The 26,644-nt window shown below is 38.9% G+C and overlaps 1 protein-coding gene across 1 annotated transcript in view; it reads left to right on the top strand.

The window, feature by feature from the left end:
* The first annotated feature begins 7,591 nt into the window (after positions 1-7,591).
* Positions 7,592-26,644, top strand: part of LOC105881341 (contactin-associated protein-like 3) — a 201,165-nt gene continuing 182,112 nt past the window's right edge. The window contains exon 1 of the mRNA XM_020289234.2: positions 7,592-7,759. Coding sequence (XP_020144823.2) covers positions 7,672-7,759 — 88 coding nt within the window. The 5' untranslated portion in view covers positions 7,592-7,671. The remainder of the gene's footprint in view (positions 7,760-26,644) is intronic.

The raw sequence follows: 26,644 nt of genomic DNA, 5'->3' as shown, positions 1-26,644 counted from the left end.
TAGCCACCTTTGTCCCCCAGACTCCTAACACTACCATTTCAACTCAAAAAGTCTTCTGGGCTTTGCCTGGCTTCTCTCTCCTGTGCTGCAACCTGAAAACACCCTTTCGAGGTAGGAAGCTATGGGCCATTCTAGGACATACCTCATTTATTTCCCATCTTTCAGGGATCACTGTTCTTCATTTCCTAGGTTCTGATGTCTTGAAAACCATTGCTTCATGTGTTTTGGCCATGTTTCTTATTGTTTCAGGTGCGGGAGTCAATCCGGTCCCCATTATTCCATTCTGGCCAGAACTGTAAGCTGTTATGAATATTATTTCATTTTAAATGATAAAAATTAGCATGAAATTATCATACTTTTATCATTTTACCTTCAAGTTTTAGAAAAAATGCAATACAAATTTATTTCACTTCAACTCCTTACTATGCAATTCTTGTTCCATTTTCAGCAGATTTTATTCTAAGAGGTCTTTTCTTTGTTTGATTATCCTTTTGTAATGGAGACCTCATAACTTACATGAGAATATTCACTGTTCTTTGTTCGGCTTTAAAACTATCCTCAGCTTTTTTTTTTTCTTTTTCGCTTGATTACTTCTTAAAAATTCCAAGGATTTGATATGAGTATAGATTCTGAGGAGAAAAAAGTTCTAATTTCTAGTTATATTTATATAATTAAATGCTGATAATCATATTTTTAAAATGTTACATGTACTATGAAGTTTTCCATTTCTGTTTATACACTGCTGCCATTATATTGATGCTTAAAATTTAACTATAAGCTGAGCATTGTTCTAATTGTCCAATACTTATCCATTCACTTAATAGTCACAGGAACCTTTGGCGGTATATTCCAAGAGAGTAACTTGCTAAGAGTTGCCCAGTTAGTAAACCAGGTTCCATGGGTGAATAAAACTTTGCCTTTGCAAACCTTACATGTTGAAAGGCAGGTTAATTTTTTTCTTGCTGATCTGGGGGATGGACACGCATGAAGCTCTGACTCTGGGGGGTGGGGAACAAGGGCAATGTGTGTAACCTTAACATTCATATCCCCATAATATGCTGAAATTAAAAAAAAAAGAAATGTAGGTTAAAAGGGTGATTTTTAAAAAGCAAATAAAATACATCAAAATTAACTGATTTACAGTTGAAAAAAGAAAAAAGGAACTGGATTACTTAATAGTCAGACCAATACTTTGACATTTGATTCAACTAGTGCTTCAATTGTAAGAAAACTTTAGGACTCCCTAAAATGCTGCTTTATGGTACTAACACAATTGGTTGAATTTTGTCTAGGGGTGAAATTTGCTCAAGAATGTAGAGCTTTAAAATCTATTTGCTGTCCTCCTGAGAACAGTCTGTAGCTCCTCCACAATTTGGAAGATGAGCCTAGTGACAGGAAACCTCCTGTATAACCAGGCACCATATGCATAATTGGCACTTGACAAATAGCCATCTGTTAGATTTGTTGATAGAAACAAGAATTTAATAAGAACAAATCATATAAACAAAATAAATAGTAATTCCAACATGACTGTGAATCTGCATTAATGGTAACTATGCTTAGGTGTTCATTAGAGGATATTAAAATTTTATAAATTTACATTGGACAATCAAGGAAATAAATGTATTGGCACAAAACACTTTGAACCACAAAGAGTGCCCTTAATTCATTATTCATGTGGAAATTGTTCTGGCATAATTCATTCTACAGTGCTACAACAAGAAACTTTAGGAACATAAGGAGGACAAAATGCCAACAATCTACCATAGCCCTTCCTGGGAGACATGATATGCTTAAATATTCTTTAGAGACAAAGAAGGGTCTTGAAAAGACAGCTGGTGACAACAAAGCATTTTTTAGTAATGATTATCAGTCTTTGGAAAAGTTCTTAGTAATAATTGGGTTTATTTTCATTAATGAAAATATGAATAATTTATGGAACTCTTAGTATACTATGAGCAGTGAGCACTTTGCATAAATTATTCTCAAATAATCTTCACAAACTATCCATAAAAGAGTCATAATTATGTTCATTGTGAAAACATGGAATCTAAAGTTTGGAGAGAAATTTACAGATTTGCCGTTGTTTCCTAAGTCTATCTCCAGACCATCTCATTCCTGGAGTCTTTTTCCTAAGTCTTAAGTGCAACCAAATATTTTGTCACTTCAGTGTTGTTTTGTTTGTTTTCTCCCTTTGTCTCTCTCTCCTTTTTTCCCCCTGAAACCCAACAGTAATTTCTTTTAAACTTTGGACCAGAAGATGCATGATAAATTGTTCTGCAGACATTCTTATATAATATTCTTAGGAAGTTACCCTCCATGTAACCTTCTTTTATTTTCCTTCCGCCACCGAGATAGGCATGTTCAGTGTAGATTACCACCATCCTGGACACCTCACAATCTCTGCTTAGATTTTCCACAGAAGAAAGTATGATGGTTTCACTACATATTAAAGACTGCCTGCTAATTGCATACTTATTTCTAGTTTCCAGATTGTGCCTTTAAAGTGTTTGCAAAGGCACTAGCCAGTCTTACCAGTAGGAGAGGAATCGCATAGTCCTCCTCCTTCTGTAACAGGAGTCACCCACCTGGTGGTCAAAGTGCTTCCTTAAGGAGGCAATGCTCTTCCGCTGGCAGCGTGAGCATGCTGCTCCTCTGAGACTTACAGAACTAGTTGGTGGGAGGATTTGAATTCCCTGGATAAAATCAAGGCAAAACAGTTTCTGCTTTGTTTTGTTTTATTTTTTTCCCCCTGAGGAAGGCTCTCACTCTGTCACCTGGGCTAGAGTGCAGTGGCATTATTATAGCTCACTGCAACCTCAAACTCCTGGGCTCAGGAGATCGTCCTGCCTCAGCCTCCCTAGTAGCTGGGGCTACAGGTGTGTACCACCACATGGAGCTAATTTTTTCTATTTTTTGTAGATATGGGGTTTCACTCTTGCTCAGGCTGGTCTTGAGCTCTTGGCCTCAAGCTATCTTCCCATTTTTGGCCTCCCCAAGTGCTAGGACTACAGGCATGGGCCACCATGCCTGGCCTTCTGTTGCATTATACTCAGCAATTTAGGCTTACCATAAGGCAAGAAACACAAATGTAGGCAAATCTAAATATTCTTTCAGACCGATATCTATCAATTCTTTCCTTTTAAGTAAGGACAGTGTTTCCTTACATCTTTAGATCAGCTGAGTTAAAAAGATGTCCCAAACATAGAATATCATTATTGTAAGCTTGAAGTTTTTATAACTTTATGCATCCCAATGAGAGAGGTATTTCTCTAGCAACACACTTACGGATCAGTTTTCACTTTAGACAAAACTATAAAGTGCATAAATTCATCTTTAATCTCTAACGAACACTCTTCTTCATAGCCCTGCCCCTACATTCCACCCCTTCCGGGACTTTCCTCTTCTCATTCTCCCCATCCCTCATGCAAATTCAGATGGTATTACCTATATTAAAGTTTGTTTTCAGGGAAAGATCTGAAATCCACGAGGAATTTCATGCTAAATACTAACATACCTCCATGGCAGAACATTGGTTTGCTAGAGTCTGGGATTGATTTTCTAATCTCCAAAGTCACATTGTAATTGTGACCACTTGGCTCTTTTTATGATAACATTAACTCAGATTTAGGGTGAGGATTATCTTTTTATATGAAGGAAATATTTGAGAGAATGTTTTCTTTGATACATGGACACGAAGGTATTTTTTATATATCTGTGTTAATGTGCCGTATCATATTATATAAATAAAGAATCATAGAATCTATGTAGAAACATTCACAATAAAACAGTTAAGCAAATTATTTATGAAATAGCCATTGATTATTATCCTTTCCTAATTTTTCAATTCTTCCCAATTAGCAAGTGGTAAGAAACTGGGAAGAAAATTTCAACTTGTTTATAATTTATTTGCTTGCCTTTCCCGCCCAGCGTCACCCGCTGCCTTGTTGGCCTGCTTCTAGTTGGTTCCAGCTAATGGCGGACACTAACAGGAACAGGACGGATTCAGAAGCCAGGGTTCAAAATGTTTCTTCCCTACTCACTCCTGCTTCCAGCCTTTGGCTGCAGCTTTTTGCTTGTATGACTACAGTTTCCACTTGGGAGCTCTTCTCCCTGGATTCTGCTTTCTGGGGCTCTGGGGACAATCTTTCCTCCTCCTGCCTGTCTGGTCATGGCCCTGATATCTTCCTGCTATTGCTGCTCGTCTTTGGGGCCCTTCACTTTTCTTTACAGTCTCTTCATTTAAATCGTCTAAATGAATCTTGCTTTCTTCCTGGGTCTTGATTAATGCAGTAGTGTATTTTAAAAATCTAATACCATATTACATTGCTTAGAAGAATATTATAAGAAAAAAAGAAATGCTTACAGGTGTAGCATACTTGTAAGCGTAGACCCACTTAGGACTTAAAGTGCTATTAGATTGGCAGGCAAATGTGGTTACATTTAGTATTCTCACTCTATTTTCTAGAATTGAAAATTCCAGGACTATAAATTCTAGCATAGATTGGAACACACATGGTATATTACTAAGAGAGAAGATAAAACTGCAGAATAATAGTATAAAGTACAGGGCGAAACTACACTAAAATAAAATAAGCACAACCCTGTATATAGGGTTGTATATGTTTGTATATAACAAAAGCAAAAATTGTGAAAGGATAGAGTAGTCTGTTACTCAGCACTGGTTACCTTAGGGGGATTGGAGTGATGATAGTTGTGGTAATTATTAGCATTTTCTATATATAATTTTTGTAAAAGTGTTCCTGCTATAATTCAAAAAGATCTAGAAAAATTTTTAAAAAAGCTCACCTTAACAAACACATTCTTACAATTAAGCTAGTCATTTATAACACCTCGGTATCATTTGTTCCAGTGTAACATACTAACATTCTAAACATGTGCTATTATAAAATTAGATTTTATTACCTCCTTACTCTGGTTGAATTATGCAACCATTATCCAAACTAAAATATAAAATATAATAATTGTATTTATTATCTAGGTTAAGTTTAAATGGAAGGCAAGCAAAAAGTTTCAAAGTTTCAATTGCATTATTATGGAAAATGGGGAAGAAAGCTGCAACCTATAAAACATTTATATCTGTCATATTTAATATTTTTTCTAGGACATCCGGTGCTCTAGTTACATCAGCCACTTCAAATTTATGCTTTCATTTGTCCAGCAAGTGTAGAGTGTGTGCAGCAGATGCTATGCTGGTAGGCAAGGTAATTCCTAGGGCTTCTCTACTCTCAGTCTGCACAGTTCATTACCAGCATTGTCACCACAGCAGTGTCCATGCTGATGTAAAGGAAAACCTAACTGTATAGCAGCGATTATAGCAACATACAATTCACTTATAGACACATACTTACATCAAAGGACTTCAAGTCACTTAACCAAAAAACTAAAAAAGAATAAACCTAAATGAGTTTTAAGTCAAGGAGGGAAAATAACCCAAAGAACTCATCAATTACAAGCACTTCCTGTCTTAGAAGAAAAATGCTGATGTTTATTGGTTTCGGCATACAAAATACTGTGTACATTTAGTATATAATGTACAATTTTGCCCTTTTTGAACAAATTTTGAGTGTAACTGTAAATGTGTATTTTGTGGTTTTTGGAATAAAATTCATAAATATAAATATATTCCTCTATGTAGTAAAATAATGCATTCACACTCAATACAAGAGTGATTTTATTGTTTAATGGAGTCATTTTTTAAAAAAATTACACATCTGCCACCATAGAAAAATTTCTTTGCTTTTCTTCATTAAGCCTAACACTTTGAACATGAAAGTTCATATTTTTAAAAGACTTGTTCTTATGCCTGACAAATTAGTACAACAGGTTGACATTTTGTTGTTTTACTTTAGGTCCAGTTTAGATCCATTTTCTCTGTTTCTATCTCACTCAAGGCAACTGATCTGTCAATCAAAATTTTAGATTTATAGTTTTTTCCCCGTAACGAAAGAGGTGTGATTTACATAGTGCTTGTGCAAAAGTAGTTTATGTGAACCCAATTAATAATTCAAGAATGACTTCTTGAGACTTTTCTTAATATCATATTAGAATTCATTTTAATGAAGAAAAAGCCTTTCAAGGATATTTTCAAAGCTGTTCTTTCCAAAGAGAAGACACGAAGTACACATAGCTATTAATTCTATTGAGATATCGTCTAAATTTTTTTTAGAATTTTTTAGAATCTCAGTGGTAAGCTCAGGGAGTTCGTCAGTCTTTTGCCTGTAATGTGGGTTAGGGGAGTAGAGGGAGAGGAGGCTCCGTGTCCTTCGCCCTCCAGCCTGCAGCAGGCAGGAAGTTGGGCATCAGCCACTAGGATAGCGAGTGCCCATCGCTCCGCAGGCAGGACTGCTCCTTTGGATGGAAAGCTGGAATAAAATTTAAATTTTATTTTTTATTTATTTTTTTTTAATTTTTTTTATTTTTTCTGTATTCAGCAAATCCAAAAAATTTAAATTTTAGATGTCTAGCAGGGCCAGGACTTCGGTTAAGGGACTATCACTTTCGTCTCAGGCACAAACCTTAAGCAACACCTAGCAATCAAGATAACATTTTATGCAATTTTTTTTTTTTTTTTTTTTTTTTTTTTTTTTTTTTTTTGAGACAGAGTCTCGCTTTGTTACCCAGGCTAGAGTGAGTGCCATGGCGTCAGCCTAGCTCACAGCAACCTCAGACCCCTGGGCTTAAGCAATCCTCTTGCCTCAGCCTCCCGAGTAGCTGGGACTACAGACATGCGCCACCATGCCCGGCTAATTTTTTCTATGTATATTAGTTGGCCAATTAATTTGTTTCCATTTATAGTAGAGACGGGGTCTCGCTCTTGCTCAGGGTGGTTTCGAACTCCTGACCTTGAGCAATCCGCCCGCCTCGGCCTCCCAGAGTGCTAGGATTACAGGCGTGAGCCACCGCGCCCGGCCAATTTATGCAATTTTTTAAAAATGAAATTTGATGCAAAAAATTGGACAAAGTAGTCACATTTCACAAGACAGGATTCGACCCTGCAACTGGGCGTCCCTCTCCCTCCGAGCTTCTTTCCGTACAGTCAGAATTCCTAGCAGAGTGAAAGCGCGCGCCTCTGCGCGAGTGCACGCCGCATCTTTCTCATCTGAACGGAAACAAACACGATTTTCCCCGCGTGCGCCCCCGCGTGCGCCCCTGCGTGCGGTAACGCCCGGCGTTTTCAACCTGCAGCCAGAGGGTGACTGCGGGACGCGGTTGAGTGGGGCCCGCGGCCGCCCCGCGTGGGGACAGGGCTGCAGGTGCACGGGGAAGAGCCGCGGGGGGGCGCGGGGGCTCCGGTCCGCTCTCCTCCCAGACTCGCATTTGCCACCTGCCACCTCCAGAGGCGTGCGCCCGGGACGCGCCGCCAACCCGCCGCCTGGCGGCCAGGTGCGGCAGCCGCGCAGCCCGGGAGCCGGGACCGGGAGCCGGCGCGGCGACGCGGGGCGGGGTCCTCGGAGGCGCCACGGGGCCGGGCGGGGCGCGAGGGGAGTGCGCCGGGGAGGCGAGCTGCGGCTTCTCCCGCCGCGCGCGGCCAGTGCGGCGGGGGCGGCCGGGGGGAGCGAGCCTCCGAGGCGGCAGGGGACCGGAGTGAGAGCGGGAGCGACGCGGAGCAGCCTGCGCCGCTGCCTCCTGGGCGCCCCGAAAGTGAGCATGGCCTCAGTCGCCCCAGCCTTCCTCAGGGTGCTGCTGCTGCTTCTCCCCGCGCAGAGTTGGAGCCCGGTAGTAGCAGGAAATCCACGTAAGTACAGCAGATGCTTTCAAACTTGCACTAGGCTAACTGGAAAACTTTGTATTTTTATCATCGGTAATATTTGGAGTGGGAATTGCAGAGCATGCTCCTGAAAATAATAAAAAAAAAACCCTTGTAATAAAAATCTATTGAATTGCAACCTGAAAAATAGAATTTGTTTACAATAGACTTTCCTCTTGTGGGGGAGTCTAAAATATATAATGCATGCTTTTTTAAATCTATATATTCGAATATTCATGGAGACAGTGAACGTTTTGTAAAATCTGAAAATAATATCTTGGCAAAGGATTAGCCTGTAAATACTGTCATTTATTCCTTTTTTAGGATTTTAGCCTCTTATAGGAATTAAGCCTAACAGGGAAATAACTGGCAGACATTACATCATACTGCATCAACTTGGATGTTAGCAGCACACAGTTTTGCTGACCTTGGCAGCTTCAGAGTTAAGGTACTAATTAAGTCCTGGGCACTACAGGGACAGAGCAGCTTTAGAGGAACCTAAATTTAAGATCCCAAAATTAATAACCGGCCCTGATTACTATGGGAATACCACTTGGACACTCCCCTGACAGGGGGCTTCATTTCTAAAAGTACTGAGTTCTTGCTTAAAGACAAAACTTGGCCAGTCATTTAGGTGATCTTGACAATTATTTTACATTATTTAATTTGTCATTGTGTGCTCTGTTTTTGATTTTCCTTGATTTGGTAAAAATTTAGGAAGCCTTTATTTCTAGAATGGGCTATGATACTAATATAATCATGATATATTCCAAATAGTTGAGCAGAACCTAATGCACCCAATTTTATTGTACACAAAAAATATTAAAATATTTTTTTGCTTGGATTAAGTCTGCATGAGGGAGATGTCTTCCTTTCTTAATTAATTTAAGCAATCATGAATTAGAGTTTTAAAAAATATCTTCCTTGCACTAAGATTACTTTTATTTTTCTTTCATTGCAATCTCTCCACTGTCAGGCTCATCCTCCCTCCTACCAAAATCTCTTTTGAAATCAGTTCAGATAAATGCTAGTGACCATATTCAGAAATTTAGATTGCTGCAGGACAGCCACGAGTGGCTTTCAGCAGTTTACCTATCCTGTCGTTATAAAGTTTGCCATAGCTCAGTGTTGTCCCACCCGAAGGCTCAAGCCTGGATCCTTCCCACGTACTGCCCTGAAGAGCCTGAGGACAGTGTGCACCGTCCTTCCGTCCTCCTCACTTAATCCTACCCTGTGTGTGCCACTCCAAAATGAATTGCTGACCCCTTTGGGCAGATGCTGTACCAAATGTACAGATTCAGCTTTAATCTGCTTTTGTGAAAAGGCTTGTGAATAAAACACGTATGTTTATCTCAAATAAAAATCCTTGGGTCCTGCAGTGGAAACTGCTATTTTGCTTAAATAAATACATAAATGAGAAATGAACTACTTATATTATAGAAAGGCATTCTAAAATACTGGTGAAATACAACAACAACAAAGTAAATCACTAGAGGTCACTCTTACTATTCTCTAAACAGGGCATCAGACAGCCTTTCCTTGAGGAAAGCGGAGCCATTCCATGGTTGTGATAACTTTTCATGTGCAGGATTAGTTGTATTGATAGTATTTTGCTTGAAACCAATGGAAGGATTAAGAAGCCGACAGAAGTTAAGCTGTTCTCTTTTATGGTGAACATTCTTCTCGAAAGAGTAGAGGTCATCTGAGATTATCTATGCAGAACACATATACATGTTCAAAATGGATTTATCACCAAACTTAGTTCTCACCAGTGGCTGGATGTCACCTAAAATTTTTGTGGTTTTTTTCTAGTTTTTTGGGGGTTTTTTCAGTCTTTTTTTTGATAAAGAAACTTTTAGCATATTTATATTGAATACATTTTATTAATTTTAAATTACCTTTTAGATCAAGAAATTCTTCCAGATAAACTATATAACATCTTCAAGAAGGAACCCTCTTGAGTACCAGTGAGCAAGTCAATAAGGGCATCTGAAAGTCTCTGTCTCGTGCAGACACCACGACTTGCTCATATTATTTACACCTCGTTTTCCAGAAGGAAATCAGTCATCCACCAAGGGAGCCTGTTGACGGTGGCATGAAATATTGGCTCGCGTGCAGAGAGGGCATGGGAGGAGCTCTCTAAACATTTGATATTTTAGGGAGTATATATGTTTTGCTTGAATGTTAGTTGATCTGACAAATAAATGGGAAAATTTTATCTTAGGAGAATTCTGCTTGAAGGAAAATAATTTTCTTAACTTCAATCCTCATAGATTTGCTCTTTTGTTTGTTTTGACTACTTCGAATTATCCTCATACTCTTCATCTTTCTGAAGATGAAATATCTAGACTGGACTGCACTTTTTGCATTTTATGATAGTCACTGCTAATGTAAAAGCAATAAACAAGTCACCTGTTTTTTTCCTCTGAACTATTCAGAGGAAATAATATTTTGGGGACAGATACAGAGTCTTGCATTTTCTTTATGTTGTTTTATCTGTTGTTGATTTCTTCACTTATTACCAAAGGACAGGAATAAAGACTTGCAAACATCTCTGTATGTTATAAGCATGCTTGTGACTACCATTTCTTTATGTCTTGACACCAAGACAATGTTGGGTGCGGGAAGGGGAGCAGGGAGCATTTGACTTCCGTTGTACCTTGGGTTAAACAGTATCAGTGCCTAGTAATAAGAATCTGATTAGTCATAACTTCTTTTCCTGTTCTATCACTTTGTCTCCCTAAGAGTGAATGAAAGGTCACTTACTGCTCCCATCCAGCCCTTGAAAACAACAGGAAGAATAAAGAGAATGATTCAGCTGTGGGCAATGATCCCAAAGACAAATGATCAAATGTCTGGGTGGATTTCTCAGAAATGCCTATAATTGATAAAATGCTGAGTAATAGCCTTTGATGTAACTTTTCAGTGGATTAATTTATTCATTTCTTCAGGAAAAACACTTTTAATTGTTTCCTATTTTTTCCCCCTAAATGGTTATATTTTTCAAGTTCGCTAGCCAGGCCTGGGGAAAGAAGTATAAACCTACCATAGAGTGTGTGGGTTAGTTAGTAAAACCATTTATGATGTGGAATGTGTCAGGAAAAATATCTCCCAGAGTATAAAGATAATTATTTTAGCAGATGTTTAATTTGGACCTTTTAGTAATACCATTTAAGAAAAAGAATCTGTAGATGAGTAACAGACTCTTAATTTTAGTGTCAAATGGTACTCCATAAAACATGGAGTTCAGATGTCTTTATTCACTTCCTCCAAATTTTATATGAACATACTTTGTAGAGCATAAGTAGCCCATGGAAATGACAGTCAATTCCAACAAATTGATTTGATCATGAGAAAAAAGCAAATTACTTGTTATTCCTCTTCTCTTATTGAGTAGCTCAGTCCAAAGCCATCCATGGTGTCCTAGCAAGCAGGTGTCCGTGTGGAGGCCCGGGGCACCGCACAGTATTCAGAAGCCTAGCAGGGTAAGGACAGCATTCACAGAGTGGCAAGGGTGGGGACATGGAGGGACAGGAGAGGGTGCTGATGGTGACCCATATAGCAGGTTGTCAGAGGTTGAGTGGGGTGAGGAGTTGAGGAGGGAGGCATTCCAGATAGAAGGAAACTAAGAAAGCATGGCAGCTAAGTGATATTCCATATTAAATGCTTATGTGATAAAGGGCTTTATTGGAATTGTTGAACTTGAACAAAATCGAGGATTAAGAGTTGGAGCTCAATCCGAGATGACTGTGATGGACACATTATGATTTATGTAGGAGAATATCTTTGCTGGAGGAAATGCACGTAGAGGTATCAGGGGTGATGTAGCGTATTAGCATAGTTCTTCCACCTTTTCTATAAATTTGAGATTGTTTCAAAATTAAATGTTTCTTTTTAAAAATTATTAAAAATTGTGTTTAGTAAAAGCATGTGCCAATAGAAAATCTCAAGTAAATAAACTTAAATTGATGCTTTTTACCTAAGACATACAGATTGAAAATAAAAAGCTTAAAAACGTAAATAATTAGTGAGAAATAACTGTCCATTTCTTAATGACTCTAAATCCAATTAGCCTGAGTTTCTGAATGACAAAGATGTAATTGACATTGGGATTGTTCCCCATCCTCTTTTTGGAAATTTATTGGCTATGACTTCTACATCAGACTTTTTCAAAGTACTTTCTAAAGCTTGGATAGGTGAGTGAACCAACAGTCAGCTGCTCTTCTAAAATGGGCTTCCCACTTTTGATAAGACTTTTTCACTGAAGGATTTGTTGCCCTTTGGCCGAGTTGCTCTGTGTTGTTACAGCATTTGCAAAAGCTTGATCATATATGACCATAAACATGTCAAATCTGCTGTGTTACTGCATAAAAATATTCTTTTCTACTTGACATATAAAGCATAGAATTGTTTGTTTGAAATGTCTTTCATAAAGTATATCCTATATCTGCTAAACATGATGCGATATTATACAAAAGAAATATGTGGAATTCATTACTTAGGCTATTATCATAGCCTTAACGGGCAAAAAGTAAATCCAGTTTTCTAAAGAATGGAGTGTATGCCTAGTTTGGTTAAAATTTTATAATTAAGCTACTATTCTAGTAATAAAAATAGAAAAATAACATAGAGTAGGGGGTGAAAATGATGTTGTTTATGTTCCAGTTAGTGAGCATTTTTGCCGTAATAAGATGGAGAACGACTGAAGTCTAAAGTCATTCGAGATTTTAAAATGGTTTTAACATTCTAACTACAAGATTATAATTTAAGTAGTATACCTACTTAATAAGACAGAGATAAAAAGAATTTTTAATAATTAAATTACTAAGAAAAAATGATCTAATATATATCACTTGGGCTATAGTTCTAATTACTTTTCATTAAGTATAATTTCATTTCTTGAGCATGTGAAAACAAAGATACGCTTCTAAATCACAGATGTGTTTGTGTCCTATTGGCAATCAAGACCTTAAGAGGATTTCAGGTTAAAATTAACATATTGAGTCATGTCTTCTGAAGTTTTATATATAATATTTTATTTTTTTCAGGAAATTTTGCAGTTCTTTGACTTAACTTGTTCTGTAGTTACATCCAATGGAAAAGAGTTTCTTGAATGTCATTGTTTCTCAGACAAATGTAGAATTAGGGAGATGATGTACATATTGTGAATCTTTTAGAAAACTTGACCTCAGTAGCTCAAATTTCCTGTGACCTAGAGCTTGAACTCTCTGGCCTGTTCAAGAAATCCTCACTGTCCTTGCTGGGATCTCCTCACTCTCTCTTTTCCTCACAGCCCTTTCAATATAAATCCAATGTTTATGGAATTCCAGACCCAAATGGAAGGATTTCTTTGGAAACTGAGCAAACAATTGAATTACTCTTTGACTTAGTGGAGTGATTTGATTTAACCACTTCTGTACGGCGCTCACCGGCCACAAAACCTTGCCCACAGCCGGCACTCACAGTCCGCACGACAGTTTGTGCTGTGCACTGACGACTCTGTTTTGCTCTTGTGTGATGAGGAAAGCTTGAAAGCACTGAAAGCTTGTTTTACTTTACAGGCAGCTTTACTTGTAATGCAAATCAGAATAGGTAACATATACATACATGTTTTCATTACATTATTTTTAAATGTTCGTAATTTTATTTTGATAAATGAAAAATTAGAAAAGTCATATCACGGCTATTGGTTCAAGTCACTGTGCGTGTTCATTTGTGGCTGTCCACTATAGTCGACGCTCGTACCGAACTGGTTAAAATATTACCTATCACATTTAGTATCTATTAAATCAGAGCTACTGCCAGACAGATGCTTTGTTTTGGGGTTTTAAATCTATGAGCCCTCAGACAAGCTGGCATACTTTAAGTTGAATTGGTGTTTTAGGGACAGTTAAATTGTTGGGATGCTTAGATAAACAAGCACATTTTTGTATGAGTATGTATTTGTCTGGGATGTGGATGGGAAAGAAATTGTAGGGGAATTAAAAAGACTCTGTCTCAGTGTTGCATATTGGATTAAATGAAACAAAAGAGCTAGGTGAGTTTGTGCTTGCTACCATTGATAGCAAAGAATATTTGCAGTTTACATTTATAGCAGAGCGAGGGATTAAAAATACAGTATTATGCCTGGTCTAATACAGTTAACCCCCCTCCACCACACATACACACACACACACACACACACACACACACACACACACACCACACACCCTCAAACTGTAGAAGAGGAGTGCCCTTTCAGACATCCTGTCTTTAACTCAGCTTCTGACAGGTCCCTGTAGTCTAGTCTTTTTTAACACAGCAGTGAAGATAAGGAATGGGGAAAAGGCTTTGATTTAAAGATCACTAGATATAATAGATTCCGAGCTTAATTGTGAAGATAAATCCATTATTAACACAGATACAAAGAGAAACGTATCTTAAGCAAAACCTCTATCGTGAGAGATAATCTTTTAAGGATTGTACAATTTAGGTTTTCAATTTTAGATGATTGTTTTGCATTTTAGATATCTCTGTAACAGCAATAATACTTAAATGCTTGATGATTCTCAAGTTTAAGGACTTGTGATACAGCTTCACATTTGCTATAATTAAGATATTTATGATTTTATTAAGAAGACTGGTAGAGAAAGTAATACAACATCAAATGGGAAAACAGATATCTGTGTAACGTCATAAAAGCTGTTCAAATAGGTTGTCTTGTTCCATGTGTATATGATTGTTGTGCTAATCTGAATTGTTGTACAGCACCAGGAGAAAGTCCATAATTATGTTAAGAAACCTCTTATAAGCCTATGAAATTTTATAGCATTTCCTGTCACAGAACCTAAAATTTGTAAATGTTAGGAAAAGTTTGGGTTCCCCAATGGGAAAAGATGTCACTTATCTTTGAGAAAGCAATTTGTTTATCTCTTTCTATTCTCCCAGTCCATTAAAAATTAAAGGAACCCAAATAATCTTTTAAAATTGTAATATGACTAAGGTAATAAAAATATCACAGATTTTGAGACATCATGAATTACAATATATAATTTACTGTTCTTCATGTACAAAAATAAGCTTAAGACATTTATTAATGAAACCTGGACGTAAGAGGTTTATTTCAGTAGTGATATCAAGAGGCAGGCGGTGCTTGCTGGCTGTAGAAAGGTTCTGAGCTCCCTCAGGCCGGGACTCCTCTCGTGATGCAGCACACTCGTGTGCAGACGTCCATCTGGGCCCATCCATGATTACCCCACGTGGAGTCGGAGGCAAGGAAATTGACGCGAGTATGCTGGTGCTCATGTTGCTCGCTGTGCTGTGAATAATGAGGTCCCTTGCTTTGACCCAGGAGTCTTCTGACACATCCATGAAGCTGGCAGGGCCCCTTGTTAGCTTGCATGTTGGGTAAAAATCTCAGACTCATCACAGTTCTTGATAACGTGCTTGCCTGTGAAATGGCCATCTCCTTCATGGATATAATTATAGCATGGTCTAGAAAACATTGAGAAGATATTACCTATTTGGATTAGCAGACATTTCGATATGAAAATAGCATACGTTCTCTCATTAATCACAGTTGGCACATTCTGGAGAAGGGATCCGGCAGCTCTCTCTTTTTGGATCGCACAGCTGAGTCTACTGCACTCATCTCTGTTTTCACGGACTTGAGGAAGAGCTGCTGCGACAGAGCTCATCTTCTGGGTCGCCAGGGTTGATTGTTGATTTGTTCTGTTTGTTTGCTTGCTTGTGGCAGACTAAGCAGATGTCCTCTCCTCCTTCTCTGCTCCATGTGAAATCTATCCCTTTGATTTTCTTACTGTATTTTATGTAATATTTTAAAATGCTACCCGTACTCTATTCTGGAAAGCCTACTGTCCTACGGCCTGTGATGTGTTTTTGTGCACGTAGTCTACTTTGGAAAGTGATCTCTTAAAAGAGAGAAGAGTGGAAAAGAGAAGAAGGAAAAGGCAGTGAAGGGTGCATCATTAGCTGGTCACTGCTGTGGGCAGCTGGGGCTTGGATTCCCTGGGACACTCAGGAAGCCGGTCAGATGTATCTGAGAATCGTGCCCCTGAAACTGCAGGGGGGCGCATTTAGCCCTAGTCCTGTCCCATGTCACAGCACTGCTCTTGGGTGCTAACTCCCGGTCCTAGGGTAAGGGGTACGCCTGAGTCGAGACTGGGTTTCTGCAGGCATCTCAGGCTGAGACGTCCCAGATGCCCAGAGGTCAAGAGACAGAGAGAGACCTTGGCGCCAGGAAGGTGCCGCTGCACCACACGTGTGAGGAGCTGGTTAGCTCAGCCCTGGCCAGAATAGAAGGTCAGCGAAGAGACTGTGAGGCGAGACACGGGAGGTGACCTGCCATGGTATGGTTTATAACTGTAGTACACTGGTCTGCAGAGTGAGTCTGTGAATTTATTCAATTATAATAAATTTATGTTAAGAAAGTAAGATTTGCCTTCATGCTACATTTCACTGTTAGATTTTTCAACATTAAAGTCAAGCTCCTAAGAAAAACACACCAGCACTTGCCTAGCCTATCTCCTCGGCTTTTCTCAGTTACTAATTCCCTTACCCATCCATCCTGCCTCCCAGCACAGTCTTCCCTCAGCCAGACACATAACACTTTTCCTACCACCTCTAGTTGGCCTCTAGTTCCATCCATGATATTCTTTTTTATGGCTGAATAATATTCCATTGTGTATATGTGCAATATTTTCTTTATCCAGTCCTTTATCGACAGACACTTATGCTGATTCCATACCTTTGCTATTGTGAAGAATGCTGTGATAAACATATAAGTGTAGGTATCTTTTTGATATAATGATTTCTTTTGGGGAGGTAGATACCCAGTAGTGGGATCGCTGGATCAAATGGTAGTTCTACTTTCAGTTCTTTGAGAACGCATTCTACTGTTTTCCATAGAGGTTGTATTAATTTACATTTCCACTGACATAAGCATACCTTTTTCTCCACATCCTCTCCAACAACTGTTATTTTTTATCTTTTTAATAATAGCCATGCTGACTAGTATAAGATGGTATCCCATTGTAATTTTAATTTGCATTTCTCTGATGATTACTGATGTTGAGCATTTTTGCATATGCTTGTTGGCTGTTTGTATTTCCTTCGAAAAATGTCTCTTCATGTCCTTTGCCTACTTTTTAATGGGATTATTTGTTTTTTGTGTGTTGTTGAGTTGTTTGAGTTTCTTGTAAATTCTGGATATTAGTCCTTTATTGTAGGATGAATAGTTTGCGAATATTTTCTCCCATTCTGCGGGTTGTCTGTTCACTCTGTTGATTATTTCTTTTGCTTTGCAGAAGCATTTTAGTTTAATTAAGTCTCATTTTGTATTTTTAGTTTCATTGCCTGTGTTTTTGAGGTCTTAGTCATGAATTCTTTGCCTAGGCTAATGTCCAGAAGAGTTTTCCCTAGATATTTTTCTAGAATTTTTATAGTTTCAGGTTTTACTTTTAAGTCTTTAATCCATCTTGAGCTGATTTTTGTATGTGATGATAGATAGGAGTCTAGTTTCATTTTTCTGCATATGGCAATCCAATTTTCCCAGCACCATTTTATTGAAAAGGGTGCACTTTCCCCAGTATATGTTCTTGTCAACTTTGTGAAAGATCATTTGGCTATAAATATTACACTTCTTCACTTTCATCACTCATTTAACATCAAACCCATAATATGTACCATTATGGGCCTCTCTTATTGCACTAGGCATATTGCATTGCAAGAGATTTTTTTTTAAATATACCACCTTCACAAGATTATTATATAATTGAGGGTGAATTTGTACCACTAGCTCCTAGCACTATGTCTAGAGTATAGTCAGTAGTCAATATCTATAGAATGTGAATAAAGGGATGGATGGCTCATATTGATAGAAACACAAGGAAAGATGAGATTCAGTGGGTCAGTGGAGTTGTAGCATTCAAGGTGATATTATAAAATAAAGGTGAAAAGGCACCTTTGACCTAAAAGTCACTTTACTTTTGCAGCTGGCATTTTGAAATCAAATATGGGTAGTGTATTTATCTCCTATAAATACCACTTATTATTTAATAAGATTCAAACTCCATTCCAACTTGTCACGGTCATTTGGATTCAGATTTTCTTTCTTAATCCCCACTCCCTAAATTTCCTTTATATCATCTGTATTAGTCATCATTTTCCAGAGAAGTGGAACCAGTAGAATATATATAGGAAATTTAATATAGAGAATTGGCTCATGTGATCATGGAGGCTAGTAAGTCTAATCTATGTGGTGAACTAGCAGGCTGGAGACCCAGGGAGAGCTAATGTTCTGCTTTAAAGGATGTCAGGAAGGAAGAGCAAATGTTGCAGATGAATTCTGGAGAATTCTCTCTTACTCAGGGGAAGGTCAGTCTTTTTGTTTTATTCTGGCCTTCAACAGATTGGATGAGGCCCACACATATTACGAAGGGCAGTCTGTTTTACTTTACCAATTAAATTGTTAAACTGATCCAGAAACACTCTTGCAGAAATATCCAGAATAATATTCGACCAAATATCCAGCTGTCCACCCTACTGTGGTGGGGACACATAAAACTAACGATCTTAGCATCTGAACCTTGGATGCATCAAATCACAGTTACAAGGAAACAGCTAATAAGCAAGTCAGGAAACAAACCAAATGCCAATAATAAAAGCTTCCTTTTTCTTCCCATTGGTAAGGCATCTTCCCCTCCCAGGTTCTCATGTCTCACCTCCAAGTTACCTCAGAGGTCACTTTCATCTATTTGGTGCTTAAACCCAGAACCTCTCTACTTGTTCTGTAAAATAATACATTTGCACAGAAGACAAATTCATTTAGAATGTTGGAAATTTTATTCTATCTCCATTTCTTATCTTGGATTTCAATTCTTTCTCATTGGAATTTATTTTACATTTTACATTTTGTTGGTGGCAACCAAACAAAACTTAATAATTTCTCTTTTCTTCTCATTTTCATGAGCTTTCTCAAAAGAGTAGACATGCAGCTTCTTTGGTCTTTTTTTTCTTATAAGGATATTTAAAAACCCCTCTTTTATTACATTTAGCATGTTTTATAAGTCTTGATTTGCTCTGGGATTTAGCTCCTTTCACTTTATAGTCCCTCTTTTTTTGTGTGATGAGATCTCACTATGTTGTCCAGGCTGGTCTCAAACTCGCAGGCTCAGATGATCTTCCTACTTCAGCCTCCTGAGTAGCTGATATTATAGGTGTGTGCTACCACACCTAGCTGCCTCCTTCTAAGTTGTATTAATGTTCCTTTTCATTATAAATATTGTTTCTTTAGATACTTTTTCTGTTTCTCTCTTCTTCATTGGGATTTTTTTTTGATCTGGCTTTCATATGGATAGCTTCTCACATTTGATAAACTATGTTATCCTCAGTCATAACAATAGCTCATCCCTTCAGCGAGTGCTCTGAGGTCTACACGGTAGTATTATGTAACATTTCCCATTGTATTCGCAGATGTTATTGTCTATTCAAATTAGAAAGTTGTCACACAGCTTGAAATAACAGAGTCGAAATTGAGACGTGACGTATTTTCATGGGATTATGTCTACGATTTTTCTAAAGTTTTTAAATCATGCTTTTGAGGTCTCAAGCATTTGTGTATTGTCAGAGCTCCGTCCATGGCACAATAAATTCTAAGATGTCATGGTTCTTATTTTCTCACGGACTCTCACACTTCCCCTTTACTAACCATATGAGCGCCAAGTACAGACTGGTGAAAATGGTCTAGTACTTTGAAAATCTATTACTTTGGGCTGAAAACATCTTCTACCTGGTGTCAGTGGTGTTTCCAGGATCCCTCTGAAGAATGCAATTTGGAGTAAATCTATTAACCCTTATTTCCATGTCATGTGAGTTCTCTTCTGTTTCCAGTTGCTCCCTAGCCTGCCTTGGCCTACGAAATCATGAGATCCCTTAGAGGTGTTATTAATTTGACACAAACTTCTTTCCATCCTTTGCAATAAGTCTTAGGAAGAAACTGTGTCTCTCTTGTACTTTATTTTCTGGCTCAGACCTTAATCTTGTCGCTTCTCAGGGATGCATAGGAAGTATCATTTATTGCTCTTTCTTAACAGCTCACTTTTACTTGCCCCTTATATTCTCATAGCAGTAGCTACATTTATAATAACAATCATGAGTTATAACCCTCCCAGATTATTGTCTCTTCAAGTTGTCTTCACCTATTTTATTGTATTTCCTCTTTATCATGCCTGATGTCTTTCCGCAGAAATTAATTTTGCTGGTTTCCTCTTTTTCTCCTTATTAATAAATCATGGAAAACATATATTCCTCATATTCTCATCTTATTCTCATATTATACACTTTATCTTTAGCCGAAAATCTATATTAAAAAGATTTTAAATTGACCAAGTAATATTTAGGAAAAAGGAAAAGAGAATGAGATCATCTTCCTTTCAGCTTCCCTAGGGGAAAGGAACAGATCCGTGTTGAATCCCTTCTGTGTTTCAGGAGTTGTGTTGGATCTTACAGCCATTATCTCACTTAATTTTAACCCAGTAGCTCTCTTTGTCCATTATTTTCTCATACATATGTTTTTATGTCCTGTCTCCTGCATTTTTTCCACATGTCTAGTAGTCCTTGTTATCTTTTAAATGACTACTATCAAATAATAATAATATGCTTAAATTTATGTAAACTTTCTTCTAGCTTATCATTTGTGTTGTTTCTTTTGTAGTTCTCACAGAATAAAGTCCTCAGTCCTGATATGTTAAAATCAATATTGTCATATTCATAAATTATGAATATTCATAATTCATATTTTATGAATATGAAAATATTCATATTCATAAATTATGACAATATTAATATTGTCATCAATATTAATATTGTCATAATTCTATGTTCATAATGCCTTAAGTCACTTAGAAGCACCTATGTGAAGAGATTTTCAGCATTCCTATGCCACTTTCTCTTCAACAACTCAAAATATCATTTGGAAGGAGAGACAACATGTAACACCTGTCTCTCACTCCTTTCTGCTTCCTACTCAGTAATTTATAGAATTTACACGTTTCTCTGTGTCTTTTCCCAAGCATCATCTGTTCCCACAGGCGGGTCCCAGGGGTGGTCTGACACATTGCAGGAACCGAACTGTGGTCGGCTGGTCCGACAGTCACTCTTCCTCAGAGTCTCAGCAGAGCTCGGCTCCTCCCTGAGGGCCGAGGTCCTCCTGCGGCCTCCCTTCCCCATCTGCTGCTGCGCGTGGCTGGTGTGGTCCCTGAGCGAGGTGCTGCTCTGCTCCAGCAGGCACACCTCGTGTTGTGAGAGACAGGCCTCAGTATTTCAGAAGGGTAAATCGTCATCAGGGCCCACACCCATGTGCGAAGGCGCTGGGCCAGACGGGGAGCTGGAGTCGAACCCCGGCGGTAACAGACAGAAGGGACGCGGTGGCATGGGGAGGGCAGTGTACGTGGCCCCGCACACCGCATTCGGGAAACGCCAGCGGCCACTCTGATTAAAGGAGGGAGCTCGTCTGAGAAATTTTCAGGAGACCTGGCTGTAGTGCAGCAGGTGACAGAAAACAGACGATGAAGGGACGAAGTGCCGGGACATGACACTTGAATTTCAGAACATGTGCAATGGACACCCATTGGACTTGTGTGAGATCCTTATTTGTGAGACTTGCACAGAGCAGTATTTTAAAAAAGTTTCTGCTATGGTGCATGTAAGGGTGTGTGGGGGATCAGTAGAGAAGCACTGGCTGTACGGATTAGTTAGCAGCTGACGTGAGGGCCTGGAGTAGCGTGGAGGTAGTGACAGTGGAAAGCTACCGTACATACAAGGGAAAGCGTGGAGTCCTTCGCGGTTATTGGCTGTGGAGTGAAAATGAGGGCTGGGCGCTCAGGACAGTGCACTCACTGGGCATCTTCCAGGTGCAGGTGAAAAAAATCCCAAATCAAATATGCTTAAACAATAAAGGAAATTAAAATTACCACTTGATTTGAGCCAGGCTGAGTTTTGGTAATCAAAATCTGTCATCAGCAGTCTGCCTCTTTCCTCCTTTTCAGTTTTCTTTTCGTCGACACTGGCCTAATTTGTGAGCAGCTCTGTCTGTGCAGTAGCTTCAGGCATAGTGTTCACTAGCTTAGAAACATGATTACACATCTTTGTTTTTGTTTTTGCCAGTTTTCAGTTCTGCAGCTATTATGCCTTTATTAGTTTACTCCGTTCACTGGGATACGCTTCACACGAGCAGATCCCGTAGCCCCGGAGCGTAAAGGGATGCCTGGCACGGTGTAGATTTTTAACAAATATTTGTTGAACGAATGGATGAATATTTTCCCCGGGAGCTCAAGCTGAATTCCCAAGTTCTGCTGTCACTCTTTCAGCACCAACTTGCTGACCGTCCTTGCATGATCCTTGCCAGCAGGCCAGGGCATTCGGTGGCCAGGCCTGGGCCGCGTGTCCGCCCTGGCTGAGCCTCATCCCACGCCATGAAGTGAGAGTTAGGGCAGGCAGTCACTCAAGATGATCAAATGGAGACCCAGGACTCCTTGCAACAGAAGTTTTCGCAAGGCAAAAAATCGATGCCATGCTTAGCGTCACTGCCGTGTTCGCCGTGCTTGTGCTGGAGAATGCCCTTAGGTAGCAATGCACAGATCACCTCAGATCTGTCGCACAAGGTAAACTTTCCCTACCTTCTAAATAAAAGTTTATTTAAACTCGAATTAAAATAATGTTAAGGTACATTAAGAACTTGAAAGGCAAGTGATGCCCGGAGAGAATGAGATAGCATTGCATCCGGATGAGCATATGGACCTGGGCTGAGGGAGGCGTGGGCACCCCTGCCCCTTGTGACTCGATCTCCTTACGGCGTCCTCCTCAGCGACTCAATTGTAGAATGATACGGGAACACCGCTGTGAAGTTAGTGAATTTACCTCATCTACACAGTCTTTGAAGGGACATTAATCATTTTTTTTTTTTAGAATGAAGAGATTTTCTGTACACCTGGTGATAACAGAGTAACCGCTTGTCTAACTCTTCAATAGCAGATTGTGTGTTTTCCTGATAATTTGATGCTGAATAAGTTGCCTGCCCCTCATGATATCGGTCCTGGGGCCCCCTCCACTCTTCTTCTAGCCTTAGGTTCTGCCAACACCGTGACCAGCTTCCTCCACAGTGAAGAGGAAGCGGGAGCCGCCCAGCATGCACCTGGCAGAGTGACTTAGCTTCACAAAGTCCTTTTCTGAAAGATTTGCTTATCTCTGTGACTCAAAGTGGATATTAATACCATTTTAAGTGGAACTTTCCTGCATTTCCCCCTAAAATATCAATATGTAATTCCATATGAATGGTGTGTTAGTTTCCTATGGCTCTTACAAACAAATGAGCACAAACTAGATGACTTAAAACAACAGAATTTATTCTGTCACAGTTCTGGATGCCAGAAGTTTAGCATCAATATCAGCAGTCTAACCTCAAGATGTCAGCAGGGACACACTCCTTCCGGAAGCTCCAGGGGAAATACCTTCTTTGTTTTCTCCAGCGTCTGGTGGCGCCTGCACTCCTCCATCATGGCCACCTCTCTCCTACCTCTGCCTCCATCTTCACATCACCTTCTCCTTTGTGTGTGTGGCCTGCGTCTCTCTCACAAGGGCATTTTGATGGTATTTAGGACCCATCCCAATAATCCAAGATGATTTCCTCATCTCAAGGTTTTTAATCACATCTGGAAAACCTTATACCTATAAGATAACATTCACAGGGGCCAGGGATTGTGCCATGGATATATCCGTGGGAGCCCACCACAAATGGTGTTATCATCAGCCTACCGCAAATGGTGTGTAAAATTCTTCTCTGATAAAGGCATTCAACCACAAACACAATGCTGTTTTCTCTTTTAATAAAATCCTTTAAGGAATAGTGTGGTTTTTGGTGCAGAGCTCTACCCAAAGATACCGGAAGTATCCTTGCTTAGCTTTAAAGACGCTTTCCACAGAGTCAGCTGTATCTTCCTCTTTTGGCTTGTCCCATTTCCTCTGCAGATACGGGTAAAATCTTCACTTCTGCCATCCATGCATTCATCTTTATTTCTTTCTTATCATCAGATTTCAGAGCAACTAGTCACTGTTTGGAAATGCATGGTTTATGTTCATCTTTCCCAAAGGCACCATGACACGTGTCTCTCCTCTCATAGTGCTTGCTCTTTCAGAAGCTGGTTTTATTCCTAAGCAATTAAGAAGCTTCTGTACATTTGGGAAAAAATAGTATTGTGCATTTTTTTGCCCTGTTATCTGTTCATATAACAGATATTTACACATTTCCCTCTTATGTCCCACGTTAGATTCTAAACCTCTTAAACCTAGAACTATGTGTCTCTTTACCCCCATAATGCTTTGCATGTGGTAGGTACTCAATACACTTTTATTGACTAAGTGAAAGAATTAATACACTCAAATGAAATGCTGTTTTGAAAAGTATATCATCTCTTTCTGACGTAGAAAAGGTAAGAGCAATTCCTCAAATTTATTTATTAATCATTTTTATATCCACATGTTAAAAGTTGAGCCTTAAGATTAGTATATCTGTGAATTGAGTGTTGATTTGTAGAAAGCCTACAGACTAATTTTGAATATTCCACTGTTTTTTATGAACATAATACTAAAAAATGGTTTCTGGCCCAAATCTTTCCTAGGCAGCATGGCCCAAATCCCCAAACATGCTGAGAGCATCTACCAGGGAGAAATGGCAAGCTGAGCATGATGCCAAGCAGGGGTGGGGAGATAAATCAGGTCATGCAATCTGGGAAAGAGGCTCCTTGGAAGGGCTAATCGCCAAGACCGAGTCAACAAGTCCAGGGCAATGCAGTGAGCCCAAGGCCTGCTGGTCTAGGGTCAGTTGTCAAGGTGGTGACCTGAGATGGCTGTGTGAGGGCAGCTCATGGGATTCCCTGTAGGGTTACTTTTCTTCTCCCTCAACCACTGTTGAGTCTTCAACTAATTCACTTCTCTCATGCTATGTTTATTCTCTGCATTTTACAAACACTTCTCTCCTTCAAACTTGAAACTTTTAGTATGAATCCAGCTGTCACCTAGCTCAGCACATGACATTTTAACCAAGTTCACCATTTTTGAACAAGTATGAAATAACCCCGAAGAAAACATCTTATAGCATCTTCAACCATGATCTTCTAGCAGAAAAGTAATATAAAATACATCTTTGTGGCAATGAATCCCTACCTTTGGATGGTGGGATTAAATATGAAACAATACATATCTATAACATCCCTCTATTGAGGCAAGCACATGGAAATACAGCAGATCTTAACCAAACTTCCTAGTAAGCTGAAGGAGATCCAGACTCAGTAATACCCGTGGGATGTCCACCATATTTTTGACTCTGAATCTCAGTAGCGTACAACTCTAAGAAGAAACTGTTCACAAAATTGAAAATTGTATAGAAAGAGCAATAAATAAACTTAGATACCAGGTATGTTTTTTTATTTTGTATAATTTATTGTTTTTATTAAAAACAGATTTATTTAAGCCTGTGCCTAGAAATTTTCTTCTTTACAAAGTGAATCTTTGGCAAACAAATGTTACTGACTCTTGAATTTTCCAAAGGTGAAATTGAAAATTTCAGTAATTTTGTTTCTAGCTGTCTTTATAGATTTATTCTTGAACCATAATGATACTGGAATCATCTGAGACTAGTAAAATACATATTGGGAGACTAGGGAGAAAACAAGGGAAAGGGTAAAAGGGATATTATCTATTACACCTATATACAACATTCTTTTGGGATCACCCTTGAGACAAGAATCTGTAATGTCTCTAGGCCTCTTGTCTTTTAGCTGGAACAATACAATTTAATCTAATAATTTGGGAAGATTAATTTTAATTAAATTTACTGGTTAATTATAACTCTGTTTACTTATTCATTAATAAATGTTCAATCAAAGTTTATTGAGCATGTGCTATCTTTCAGCTTCTGTGCTAGGTCTACAGCGTACAGAGTAGGGAAAGACTTGTCCTGTGTCCTCAAGAGCTCATGACCCCACAGGGAGAGCTAGCATCTGAGCCAGGAGTCCCAGGGACACGTGAAAAGCCCAGTGCTGTAGTCTGGAAAGACATTGTGCTACACAAGCATCATGACTATAGTTAGTGTGTTTTTATGATTTAAGAATAGTTTTTATCCAAAAGTTTTTGATGCTACTTTCAAAGATGTCCCTGAATTTTGTCCCCTGCCCCAGCAAAAATGAGACAACACATCCGGCAGACAGGCTTAGGAGGCAGTATCCCCTAATAATGTCCTTCTTGCTTGGACCCTGCTGTGATCTCTCGTGGTGGTGTGGGACCTGTCATCCAAGGGTGGAGTACAGGCTTCATTGCCTTCTTATATCTTAGCATCTTCTTGGTTTGAAATGCCTTTTTAGAAAATTTAAATAAAGTTCTTAGCAAGGTGGACTAGTATTCCTCTATTTTTCTTAGCTCATTATGTAGCATATCCACTGATGTCTAAGCATCCTAACTGCCCAGTGTTAGCCAGAGAATGTCTGTGCTGGGGAAATCAGAAAAGCTCTCTTGTGATGTAAACATTTCAGGGGGAAGTTTAAAGAAGCCATAGAGAAAACAAACTTTTCTTCACCACACTGCATGAGTCTGTGGTCATCTTGCTGTGCACATTTATTAATAGAAAATAATGGGTGCTCCCCATGTCAAGTGTGTTAAATTGATGCTGCTTTTTTTAAAATTTCAAAAAATTAATTAAAGGGGTGCAAGTGATTTTCCTACAAGGATATCTTGTATAATGCTTAAGTCAGGGCTTTTGGTGTTCCTATCACCAGAATAGTGTTCATTGTACCCAATAGATAAGTTTTTACCCCTCACTCACTC

This window comes from Microcebus murinus, chromosome 12, assembly GCF_040939455.1.
Source record: "Microcebus murinus isolate Inina chromosome 12, M.murinus_Inina_mat1.0, whole genome shotgun sequence".
NCBI lineage: Eukaryota > Metazoa > Chordata > Mammalia > Primates > Cheirogaleidae > Microcebus > Microcebus murinus.
Note: the sequence above shows the minus strand (reverse complement) of the source record. Positions and strands in the feature narration are given on the sequence as shown.